Genomic DNA, 12282 nt, shown 5'->3' with positions numbered 1-12282 from the left:
AAAGTGTGTCGCGCCATGAAGCTCATCAATCAATTCATCAATGGAAGGAATAGGAAAGCGGTCCTTTTGAGTGATAGCATTCAGGGCTCTATAGTCCGTACAAAACCGCCATGACCCGTCTTTTTTCCGAACCAGAAGAACCGGCGATGAAAAGGGACTAGTGTTGTTCTGAATAATACCAGAAGTAAGCATTTCTGCAGTAAGTTTCTTGATCTCTTGCTTTTGGAAGTAAGGGTACCTATATGGGAGAATGCTAACCAGATTAGCACCCTCAAGTAATGGAATATGGTGGTCAGTAGCCCTTGATGGAGGCAACTGAGTGGGTTGTTCAAAGAGCTATGCAAAACGAAGGAGTAATTTGTCCACCTCTGGAGGTACAAGCGTTGACGGTGACAGTGATTGCAACAAAGGAAAGGCTTGTAGCTGGTATAGGGCAGCAATAGACTGGGTCGAAGTCATCCTGCGCATCTGGGCTGCTGATATCTCGTGGGCCTCCACTGCGGCAGTCCCATTTAATTGGACCACATGACCATTTTTTACAAATTTCATTGTTAAACTATCATAATCAGTGAGGATTGGGCCCAAGGTTTTGAGCCACTGGACCCCCAACACCACCTCAGCCCCAGAAATGGGCAAAATATACAAGTCAACAATGAATAAATGATCACCAGCAATTAACTGGACCTGCTGACAATTTGAGTTACACACTAACTCCTCACCATTTCCTACGAGGACCTGAAATCCTTGGGCGGGCTGCACTTTAAGGCCCAAAAACTTTGCAATACGCTCCTGGATGAAATTGTGGGTACTCCCACTATCAATCAGCAATGACAGTTAAGACTTACCTATACGACCCTGAACGCGTAGTGTCTGTGGAACAAAATGGCCCATTAGTGCGTGGAAGCTGATTTGGGCCGCATCTGTATCAGGTCCAACTTGTGGAGATGAAACGTGTGCGTCCCCATCACCAGACTCTTCCATCAACAGCTGGTGCATGTCAAGCGGAGTGTCGTCCTCCGGTGAGGCAATGAGAATCATAAAAAGGCGTTTACACTTATGGCCACGGTGATATTTCTCATCACAGGTGTAACACAACCCTTTGTCTCTGCGGGCTTGGAGCGCATCTGGTGACATTTTCCGAAAAGTAGTTTTAGAAAGATCCTTCGAATCAGAATTATTAGAATGCAGATTTGGTGATTTGGGAGCGGTGGACACCGTTGTGGTAAGGACTGGACTCCTGTCGCTTACGGTGGATGAATTTTGGTAACCCCCAAAAAATCGACCACGAGAAGAACCCTTTTGATCGCCCAACTTATCTTCCTGGAGACGAGCTAACCCAATGGCTTGAGCAAGAGACATAGGTTGCAAAGCTTGAACCTCTCGCCGGATCTCAGATTTTAGCCCGGAAATAAAACAGCTCAGAAGATAAGGAGAAGGTAAACCAATACAACGATTGGCAAGTGCCTCAAAGCGAGTCTGATACTCACGCACATAGCCTGTTTGTAGAAGTTTCATCAAATCACCTTTGGGATCATCATATTGAGATGGAGCAAAACACAACTCCAAAGCTTGTAACAGAATGGGCCATGAGGTGATCTGGCCACTTGGCATGCATCCATTGGTACCAGCTCAAGGCTTCGCCCTCCATATAAAACGAAGCGATGCGAGGTCGTTGTTCCTCGGGCGTACGGTGAAATTCAAAAAATTGAGAAACCTTAAAAATCCAACCAAGGGGATCGGAACCATCAAACCGTGGAACGTCCAGTTTAATGGTGGCAGCCTTGATTTCAGCAGGAATCGCCGCGTTGACAGGGCCTGAAGATGAAGCGTTGGTGGTACGAGTGGGTGATGTAACTAGGGATTCAAGCAAAGTGACCTTTTGGGTCATAGCTTTCATGTCTTTCTGAAGGGCCACTTGGTTCTGTAAAAGCTTGGAAAGAGTTGATTCTAAGGAATTGGATGGATGACTGTGGCTAGCCATGGAAGGCAGGACTTAATGAAGGCACCAATTTGATAAGAAAAAGGAAGAAAAAAACTAGCCTCACTTCGAGGGGAGGGTCCTCCGTTCAACCACAAGGGTGAATTTCCAGAATTTTCTTACTTTTCATTCATTCCCATCCCCTTTTTATACAGACCTTTTAACAACAGTAAAATAACGAAATGCAACAAACACGCATAGCTCTCTTCACACGCACCTCCTAACAGAATACAACTCAGCAAAACAAAATATCCTCACACTCACACCTATCATACTTCTTACTCCTAGTTATGGTTCTCTGCTTCACTGCATTACATAGCCCCTCATCCACTTGGGCTTCTCTTTATTTCTCTTAGACCTCTTACTCTTTGGACTGGGCTGGTAGCTTTCATATTCATCTTGGGCCTTGTTGCCCTCTTGATTCTGTTCTATCTCATTTATATCAGGGTACAAAATAAAAAAACCAGGTCGATGGTGCTTTTGTCGAGTGATACCAGGTCAATTGCTCAGCGGAGTTGGACAACAGCAAATTGGCTGGCCTCATTGCCCCAACATGGTTTTGAGTCACACCCCAAACTTGTAACAAAATGGCTCTTTCTTTTTTCCCACTGTGTTTTAGAGATGGGAAATGTTTGTCTTGTGCGCAATTTGTCCCGCGGATTGACCATATGAATTTAGAATATCTTTTAAAATATAAATTAAATTGATTTTTTATTTTATCAAAAGCCATATTTTGTTTGTTGATGAGAAGAAAAAAAAGGCAACATGGACACCAAATGATGATAATTCAGTTGATGTATGGAATTTGAGCAAATGAGAGTAATAATATGTGTTCAATTTTTTTTAACATTATTTTTGAGAGGGATTTAAAATTTTAATTATCTACCCATCCAAAGTCGCAAAGCAACGAGGGATGAGGGGGGACATTGCCATGCCCCATCATTTGTGGGGAAAAGATTTTCATGTTATTTAATGAGTTAGGATATTCTTACTACCAATTTTTTTTATTACCACTTCACTACCACTCTAATCACCATTGGATTGGAGGAAAAGTTGAATGAAGAGAGAGAAAAGAAAAATAACTTTTGAATCCAATGGTGATTAAAGTGGTAGTGGAGTGGTAGTAGAAAAAATTGGTAGTAAGAATATCCTACCTCTTATTTAATTGTGGTCTAAAATTAAAACTTTTAGTCCAAGACTTTGGACCGCTATAAGTATGTGAGTCAGTTGCTGTTGATCCTATCCAAAAAATTAATCAGTGTTGTCAGAGTCGGACTACTAATTCACTATAAATGTGTGGGTCGATTTCTGTGGATCCTATCCAATAATATTTAATTTGTCGGGTCTGATACTTGAACTACGTAGCTCCACAGTCCAGACTATATAAATCAGTGTTGTAAAACCCGTCTTGACAAGGCCGGGTCGACCCGAAATCTGTGACCCGATCATCGGACTGGTTCGGGTCAAGCATTGAACTGATCATGTATCGATCCGGTTAAAACCCAGACAAAACTGGTCAAACTCGGTGACCAGGTGAGCTAGTGACCCGGTCGGGTCATGCATTTTTTTTAAAAAAAAAAAAAACCAAAATTGTTTTTGTTAAAAAAATGTAGAACTTATTTTTTTTTTTTTTGTAATCTTATTTGCTAGTATACTCTTCTACAATGACCTCAAATTTCAGCTTCCTGAAGCAATTTGTGGAATAATAAATTAAGAGATTGTAACAAATGTCAATTTTAATGTAGTTAAATTTGAAAAATATGAGTTTAATGTCATTGAGATGTATGTTTAGCAGGATTTTGAGTTGCAATTTAAATTAACATAATAATAGCATGTATTTTTATTTATTTATGCTTAATGTTTTTTAGCTTATTTAATGAATCTCATTTAATTCATTTTAGATATAAAAAATATAATTGAATTTATATGTTCATAATTATATATATATATATATATATATATATATATATATATATATATATCCGGATCAACCAGTCCGACCCGTGACCTACCGGTCCGACCAGTGACCCGATGATCCAATACCCCGACCGAGTCGATGCCCAAACCGAGTTTAATAATACTGGTATAAATTATGGTTTTACACACCTTATCATTGAATATTGTGTTAATAGGCCTATCATCCCCAAGCCTCCTCCAAAATTGAGGGAAAGCGGTTTATATCCTATTATGTTAAAATACATTATCTTAATAGAAATAAAAAGACACAAAGTCATATTATGCAAAAAAACTGCAATTATTAAAAATAAAATCCATTTATTACATCAAGCACGATTATACGTAACACCAAATTAGCCTGACTAGGACCTCTTTGAAGGAAATTAAGACGGGCTGAGATTGAAGAGAGGGAAAAAAATTTGGCTGTGATCAAAATAAGCTCTAAAAGTAATCAAATTGTTTGTCAAAATGATAAAATTCCAAAATAGTCATATACTATTATTAAAAGAAATAAATTCCAATTCTAGTGAAAGCAACCTACCAATTCAGATGTTGGGAACCAGAAATAGTGAACTGCTTCAACGAAAAACAAAAACACCACGCATTCTCGGAGCATGTTGAGTGTATTCTCCAGCTCATAGGAGCGAATTCGTGTATTGTCTCTCATACACGAACCATTGGTAAAATGACTTGAACCATCCATTTCAATTCTTTCAGGGATACTGTCCGGTAATTTGTTGCTACAACGTATCCACGCACAATATCCGATTGAGTAGCGTTTAATATGATCTCTCAAGTTTTAAATTAAACCTACTTGGTGGATTAAATGTACAAAACACTATTTCACATCTAACCACTATCAATTCTGTTCACGTTAAAACACAATCGGATCATAAATTTACATTCATTTGCATCTAGCTAGGATTAAGAATCATACTGTACTGTACGATGTGCAAATTGCAAAAAATGATTAACCATTCATTTGCATCTAGCTAGGATTACGAATCATACTGTACACCACCCCTCCTAGTAAGTGTAAACATAATCATATCCACAAACTTTGATCCATTGTCCACCAGTAAGAAAGAAATTTCACCGGTTACAGGAACCAGACCCAAAATAAGAGCCCATGACCCAATACAAAGTACAACAAAAATAAGCAGCCCAAACAGTTTCCCTAGCAGCTACCATTGATAAAAAAGCAAAATTCCTCACTAACCCTAAATAATTGCTCCTTCCACAGTTTCACTCAGTCATGGTGATGTTCCCATTGATTGAGCGTGCACGATCTACAATGTTCTCTTCTTCCTTCAAGCTACTGACACTGTTTATCCATCCCAACTACTGCAGCAAAACCCTGATTACAAAATCTTTGTGTACCTCTGCGGTTCCAAACGATTATGGGAGATTCCCTCCACAGCAACCACCCTCTGATCACACACCCTTTCAGGGTCAATGGCAACAACGTCAGGGCCATTCTCCTCAACATTTAAACCCACATATTCAAAACCAGAGTGGAAGCCCTGCCCCTTCAAATCAATTTGCTTACCAAAACCATGAACCCCACAAACACAATATTCCTGGTCGATTTCCTGAGCAGCGGCGAAACCTAAATCATTGGAATCCTAAACATCAAGCGCCACCCACTTCTCAAAATCCCAACTTTCAGCCACCCACAAACCCTAATCGATGGAACGATCAAAACCCCCCTAACCCCAACCAGTGGAACCCTCGGACTCATGGGTTCCCACATCTCCGCCTTCAAGGTTCTACATCTCCGCCTTCAATCAGTGATTTGACACGTTTGTGCCAACTGGGAAAGGTTAAAGAAGCGATTGCATTGATGGACCAAGGGGTCAAAGCTGATGCTAGTTGCTTTGATCTTCTTTTTGACTTGTGTGGCCAATTGAAATCCCTTGAGGTTGCCAAGAAGGCCCATGATTACTTTCTACAGTCTACTTATAGGAGTGATCTCAAGTTAAAGAACAAGGTGATTGAGATGTATGTGAATTGTAAAAGCATGACTGATGCACGCAGAGTGTTTGATCATATGCCTAATAGGAATATGGACTCTTGGCACTTGATGCTTTGCTGCTACGCAAATAATACTATGGGAGATGAAGCCTTGCAACTGTTTGAGCAGATGAATGAGCTGGGTTTGGAAATCACTTCAGAGACTTTGCTTGCTGTGTTATCAGCATGTGGCAGTGCAGAAGCTGTGGAAGATGCATACTTACATTTTGAGTCTATGAAAAGTAAATATGGAATTGAACCGGGGGTGGAGCACTATATGGGGCTTTTACATGTTCTTGGACAGTCTGGGTATCTCAAGGAAGCAGAGGAGTTCATTGAGAGGTTGCCATTTGAGCCTACAGTGACTGTATGGGAGACTCTGAAGAATTATGCTCGCGCTCATGGGGATATTGATCTTGAAGACCATGCTGAAGAGTTAATGGTTAGTCTTGACCCATCAAAAGCTGTTGCCAATAAGATCCCTACGCCGCCTCCGAAGAAGTATACTGCAATTAGCATGCTTGATGGCAAGACCAGAATTATTGAATATAAGAATCTTGCTCTTTACAAGGATGATAAAAAGTTAAAGGCTTTGAGTGAGATGAAAGATGCAGGATATGTTCCTGATACAAGATATGTTCTTCATGACATTGATCAGAAAGCAAAGGAGCAAGACTCGCTTTACCACAGTGAACGTCTAGCAATTGCCTTTGGTCTTAGTAGTACTCCACCAAGAACACCTCTTGAAATCGTCAAGAAGCTCCGTATCTGCGGCGAGTGTCACTATGCCATCAAGATCATGTCCAGGATTTTAGGGAGAGAATTAGTTGTCAGAGATAACAAATGGATTCATCATTTCAAGGATGGAAAATGCTCTTGTAAGGATTACTGGTGGTGAAGGAATTATAACTTGAATACCTACTACATTAGCATGAATATACCATTTTCTACCTGGAGGCCCCTTATTGTGTGTACTAGGAAAACAAATGTGCGTGGAAGTTTCAATAGTGCTAGGGATAGGAGATGAATTATGCAGTATGCACTGATTTAGAATGTATTTGCTTCTTGTTCAGATATTCACTTAATCATTGTCTCTCTACTTCTACTCAGTGCTATACTGCTATTACTTGATCACGTTACTATTTGCTCTTATATGGTTTTATTTATTTATTTGGTTCCAGCAACTTAAAATTCAGCTTTATTAGCTGATCCATGCAAATGTGTAGAAAAAGTTTGACGTTTAGTTTTGAAAAGTGTTTAGAGGCATCTCTTTAATCTTCATATTTATATGCGGTGTATTGGGGAAAAATCATTATTTCTAGGTAGTTAGGTATGGGAATTTGAGTTGTAAGCAAAAAAGACATCGTTTTGGTAGAATAAGTACTAATTTTGAGCTGTAATCTATTAGCCCCCGTAGTATATGGGTTCGTTTTTAGATAACTTATTTGCCGTTATTTTGGGGCGAAAATTATGGTATTTTTGTAATTTTAATTTATTTTATGATTATTATAGTCTTTATAATATAATTTTTTAATATTTTAATCTCAAAACGACGTCGTTTTAGAAATAATTATATACGAATTAAAAGTAATTGTTGAAGAATAGGGAATTAAGAAAAGAAAAAAGCGGATCAGCGATATATCAACTAACTTCAAAAATCTAGAAACTAAATTAAATATGAAAATATTAAGAATTATAGTAAAGTAAAAACGGAACTTATTCCTGTGTAATCTTCGGCGGTACTTATCACTTGCTCCAAGATTCTCCTTCGATTTGTTTTTACAATTACCAGGAAAAAAAAAAGTCTAAATGGTTTAATTTTTTTTTTTTTCTGTGCACTTAAATGGTTTAACTTTGAACATGGTAATGAAAGTAATCCAAAAGCAAAGGCCGGAGGGAAGTGTTTGGAATATGATTTTTTTATTTATTTAAAATCTTTTTTGAATATAAATTTTGACAATTAAATTTAAGAGTAAAAAAATATTAAAATTTGTTCGAATATTGTTAGATTGAAAATTATAAAGAAGTTATATTTATTTATAAAAATATCATTAATGAATTTTCATAATTAAAATATTATCACCTCAGCGTACTTTAAAATTGGAAAAAATTATTTACAAAAATATTATTAATAAATTCTTATAATTACGAAATTATTACGGTAGAAATAATAAAACTAAATAATTTTTTAGAATATTCTTAGAAATTTTTTCATTTTTAATTTTAAAAATTAATTTTTTATTATTATTTTGAGAGTTATTCTTATAAAAAAAAAATTCCAAATAATTTTTTTATTTGAAAAATTAAAAATATGACTTCGTTGTTCTCCTTTGTAGCTGACCTTTCTTGTTTTGGAGGGTTCCTTGTCTTAAACTGTTTTAGATTCTTACATTGTTTTGGGTGAATGCATTCGAGATTCTTCAGGTGTTTCCAGGAAACGAAAGCCTCGAGAAGACTGGTGTACGTTACCAATTAGAGGATAGTCATCATGTTAAACTAGAGTGGATTTAACTGAACCATTTTTTTTTGTGAAGATAAAATATAATTTTTTCTTTATTTCAGATCTTTTAAAAATAAAATTACTATTTTTATTTATTCGATTATATTCTTTTTAAAAAACGTGTTTTTCCACTTTTATTATATTGATATTGAATCTCATCATATCTGTATATGAGAAATCATACTTGGATAAATTTCATCTTTTCTATTTCAAAGAAGAGGAAGCTTATTCTTATAATCTTTTCCGCTTACAATATCTAACAATCATATTTTAATCTTTAATTTTTATTAATCTTATGATTATAATTTATTGGGTCATATTTATTAATTAGTTATTAATTCTTAATAAATTATAACCGCCAGTTTGATGGAAGTTAACTATTAAGATTTGGTTGTAAGCGAAAAATGTTCTAAGAATAAGCTTTCTCTTCAAATAAATTATATTGTTTCATGAATAATTTATTCAACATTCGTCATATTTAAAAGGGTAATTTGATTTAAATTTAATATAATTTGATATATAAAAGTTTCTAGTATATCACAAGAAAAAAGCCAAATAAATTAAATAATAATATTCAACATACAAATGAATAAGCAAATACACCATATTTGAAATCCTTGAGAATATTGAATATTTAGGGTTAGTGGAAAAAACCTTCATACTTTATGTCATGAAAAATTAGAATTACCAACAAAGCCCAACATAGTTAGTAGACAGCTGGGTCCTTAAAGCATGTTGACATGTGTTCGATATCTGACAGTGTGTATAGAAAAGGCTTTGTAATCATCAAAACTTCAAATATATAAGTTTAGAAACCTATAATTCAACAACTTCCTCTTGACCCCAGAACCGGTTGCGCCAGTGATTCCTGCATTTTTTTTTAATTTACACATGAAAAGACATCATTTTGTGTGTAAAAAAAGGCAAGTTGACATAAAATGATTAAAAAAAGACAGAAAGAAAAACTGAATGCGAGAGGAATACCAAAATATGAAAAGAAGAAGCATCAAACCAACCCCATCTTGAGGCAATTATGTCTCTCTTTAGATTTCAATATTAATTGACCACCATTGACTCAAAAGATCTGGAGACAGTGCACAAAGGGTACGCTTGGAAGCACAAACATATCGGTAACTTGATTGAGTCGAGGGCCAGGGAAGCAGGGAGCAGAACCAAATGAGAGTAAATAGAGATGAGGAGTAAATAAGGAGAGATAATTGCAGCGCTCTTTTTTTAGTATGCCACATTGCACTACATTCTTCGATATTCCGAACTCAAGAAGTCTTTCCTAATTGGAAGAAATTTTCTTGACCTAATCATCACTATCATAGAAAGATCACTCCAATCAGGGACATCATATCTAGAGTAGCCATACATAGAGTCGTCAGCACTCATCTGCCTATATGGTAGTTTGCCTTGGTCTCGTGCCTTGGTCTCATAATACTTTAGAATAAATTCAACTAACTCATACAACTCCATCTTCCTATGAAAATAACAGGACCGACGAAAGCTACTCCACGCAGTGTCATTGGGCTCAACCTCCTCTCTTCTCATTCTCAACATTAACATAGCTGCTTCCTTCACTCGGCCAACCCAACCCAGCATATCCACGATTTTTGCATAATGTCCCGCCCTAGGTTTCAGCCCAAACCTCTCCTCTATTATGTCAAAGTATTCCCATCCATTTTCCACGCGGCGTTCTTTCTCATTACATGCTCTCAAAATTGTATAAAAAGTCACATCATTTGGTCTCTCACCTGCCTCTATCATTCTATCAAACAGTTTATCCACCTCTTGATCATCCTTCATCATCATTGACCACGTAATCACATTCTTTTTCAACATTGTGTCAAACAACTTGCGCCCACGTTTAAGCAATTCAGCAGGGCGTCTAGTATTCGCGAATAACAAAGCATTCGAAATCGTCAAATCTGAGGCAAACCCATTAACCACAATGGTTCCGTGGATTTGTTTCAATAACCATGAACCACCAAACCCAATTTTAGCGCAAGATTTGAGCAACGGGGGAAAAGTATAGCGATTGAAGGGTATATGGGCAAGAAGCATTTGACGGAAGAGGTAAATGGATTGGGCATAAAAGTCGAGAGAATAATAGGCTCTGATGAGGGAGTTGAAGAGGAAAGTGGTGCGGCGATTGGTGAAGGAGAAGATGATGTACGCTTGGCGCAATTGGGAACAGGAAGCGTAGCTATCTACAAGATTGCTTTGTAGGAAGTCATTGCCTGAAATGCCTAGGGTTACGGTGCGCGCTAAGATTTCTGATATGAATGCCTAGGAAGTCATTGCTTTGGTATTCTTCGCGTTCTTCCAAGGAGAGCATGTTGGAATTTTTAATTCCTTTAAACCTTATGGTGATAACTATCACCTATAAGCCAAGATCCATCATACCAAATCATAAAGAAAAATAAGAACAACATAAAGGTGGAGACATACCTGTCTCCATTGCAGCGGAATAACTTTTATCTTGTCTCTTGGGGTTTGTAGTCTTCCTCAGTCAAATCACTCTAAAACCTTATTCTTTAGTGTACCGTCTCTCTCTTGATGGGGAAGAGAAACTAGGGTTATGCCTTTGACGTATTGGGGACCATAACCCTTATATAGTGTTTTTATCTTTATTGTTGGGCCAATAAGCTCCCATTATACCTAGTTGGCCCAACACCGGTATCCACTCATTCAGCCCATACTCGCTTAGGAATCTATTTGGGAATATTTAACTGATCACTTTAATTTACCCAATATATATAAATAGCACAATATAATTATTAATATAATATGTGACCCACAATAATTATTAGAAAATATAATTTCCTAACAATCTCCCACTTGGGCCACATATTAACTAGAGATAATTATATCGTATATCTTTAGTGCGCAACTGTATGCTATTTTTCTTTAGATTCCTCCTTAGATACAATCTGGTCCACCTCCTATATCAATATGAGATCATGGTGGCTTTTGTAACTTTCAAGCGTAACTAAACCTTCCATGGTCATCACACCAATATATTCAATGACATAGATCAAGTATGGATGAGTGGCATGGAAATTATATGCAATGTGATCTTACCATGCCTATTTCCAACTGGTCCTACTTTAATCTTTATGAGATCAATCCTAAATTTTCTGCATACACAAAGCAGAAACACAAGCACAAAATATAATACATTCAGAGGGAAAATAACATTGAATTCTTTATTCTGCAGAAAATTTAATTTTCATAGAACACTAACATAAAGAACTCTCACTAAACCGTAGTCTCATCGAACAAAACAACACCCATATGAGCAGTATGCTCGTGAAAGACCTTAGGCACTAAGCCTTTAGTAAGCGGATCCGCAAGCATGGAATTCGTCCCTATGTGTTCTATGGAAATCTGACCACTCTGAACTCTTTCTTTAACAACCAGAAACTTTATATCGATGTGCTTCGATTTTGAAGAGCTTCTGTTGTTGTTGGAGTACAACACTGCTGACCTGTTGTCACAATAAATCTTCAGTGGCCTTTCAACACCACTTACTATATGCAGCCCTGTGACACAGTTTCGCAGTCATACCCCATGGTTGGATGCCTCAAAACAAGCTACAAATTCAGCGGCCATAGTAGAGGAAACTACAAGTGTATGTTTAACACTCTTCCAAGAAATAGCTCCTCTAGCCAACATGTAGACAAAACCTGACATGGATCTTTTACTATTTTGGCATCCAGCAAAATCAGAGTCAGTATATCCGACGATCTCTAATTGATCTGACCTCCGATATGTAACCATATAATCTTTTGTTCTCTTTAAATACTGCATAACTCTCTTGGCTGCTTTC

At 37.1% G+C, this 12282-nt stretch overlaps 2 protein-coding genes across 2 annotated transcripts; one reads left to right on the top strand and one right to left on the bottom strand.

Moving 5' to 3' along the window:
* Positions 1-5182: 5182 nt before the first annotated feature.
* On the top strand, positions 5183-7123 carry LOC133311805 (pentatricopeptide repeat-containing protein At2g15690, mitochondrial-like). Its single transcript, XM_061512909.1, has one exon. It carries the CDS (start codon positions 5190-5192, stop codon positions 6843-6845), a length of 1656 nt encoding a protein of 551 aa, XP_061368893.1. The 5' UTR covers positions 5183-5189; the 3' UTR covers positions 6846-7123.
* Positions 7124-9698: 2575 nt separating this feature from the next.
* LOC133311827 (pentatricopeptide repeat-containing protein At4g16470-like) lies at positions 9699-10514 on the bottom strand. Its single transcript, XM_061512934.1, has one exon. The coding sequence runs from the start codon at positions 10512-10514 to the stop codon at positions 9699-9701; it is 816 nt and encodes a 271-aa protein (XP_061368918.1).
* Between the last annotated feature and the right edge of the window lie 1768 nt (positions 10515-12282).

Source organism: Gastrolobium bilobum, unplaced genomic scaffold (genome assembly GCF_033153095.1).
Source record: "Gastrolobium bilobum isolate Gb01-03AN ecotype WA unplaced genomic scaffold, APGP_CSIRO_Gbil_v1 utg14709, whole genome shotgun sequence".
Taxonomy (NCBI): Eukaryota; Viridiplantae; Streptophyta; class Magnoliopsida; order Fabales; family Fabaceae; genus Gastrolobium; species Gastrolobium bilobum.
The sequence above is the reverse complement of the archived record's forward strand: the minus strand, read 5'-3'. Positions and strand labels throughout refer to the sequence as shown.

Excerpts from the sequence above, each read along its gene's own strand:
- LOC133311805 (XM_061512909.1), top strand. The coding sequence starts at position 5,190 with ATGGTGATGTTCCCATTGATTGAGCGTGCACGATCTACAATGTTCTCT.
- LOC133311827 (XM_061512934.1), bottom strand. The coding sequence starts at position 10,514 with ATGCTTCTTGCCCATATACCCTTCAATCGCTATACTTTTCCCCCGTTG.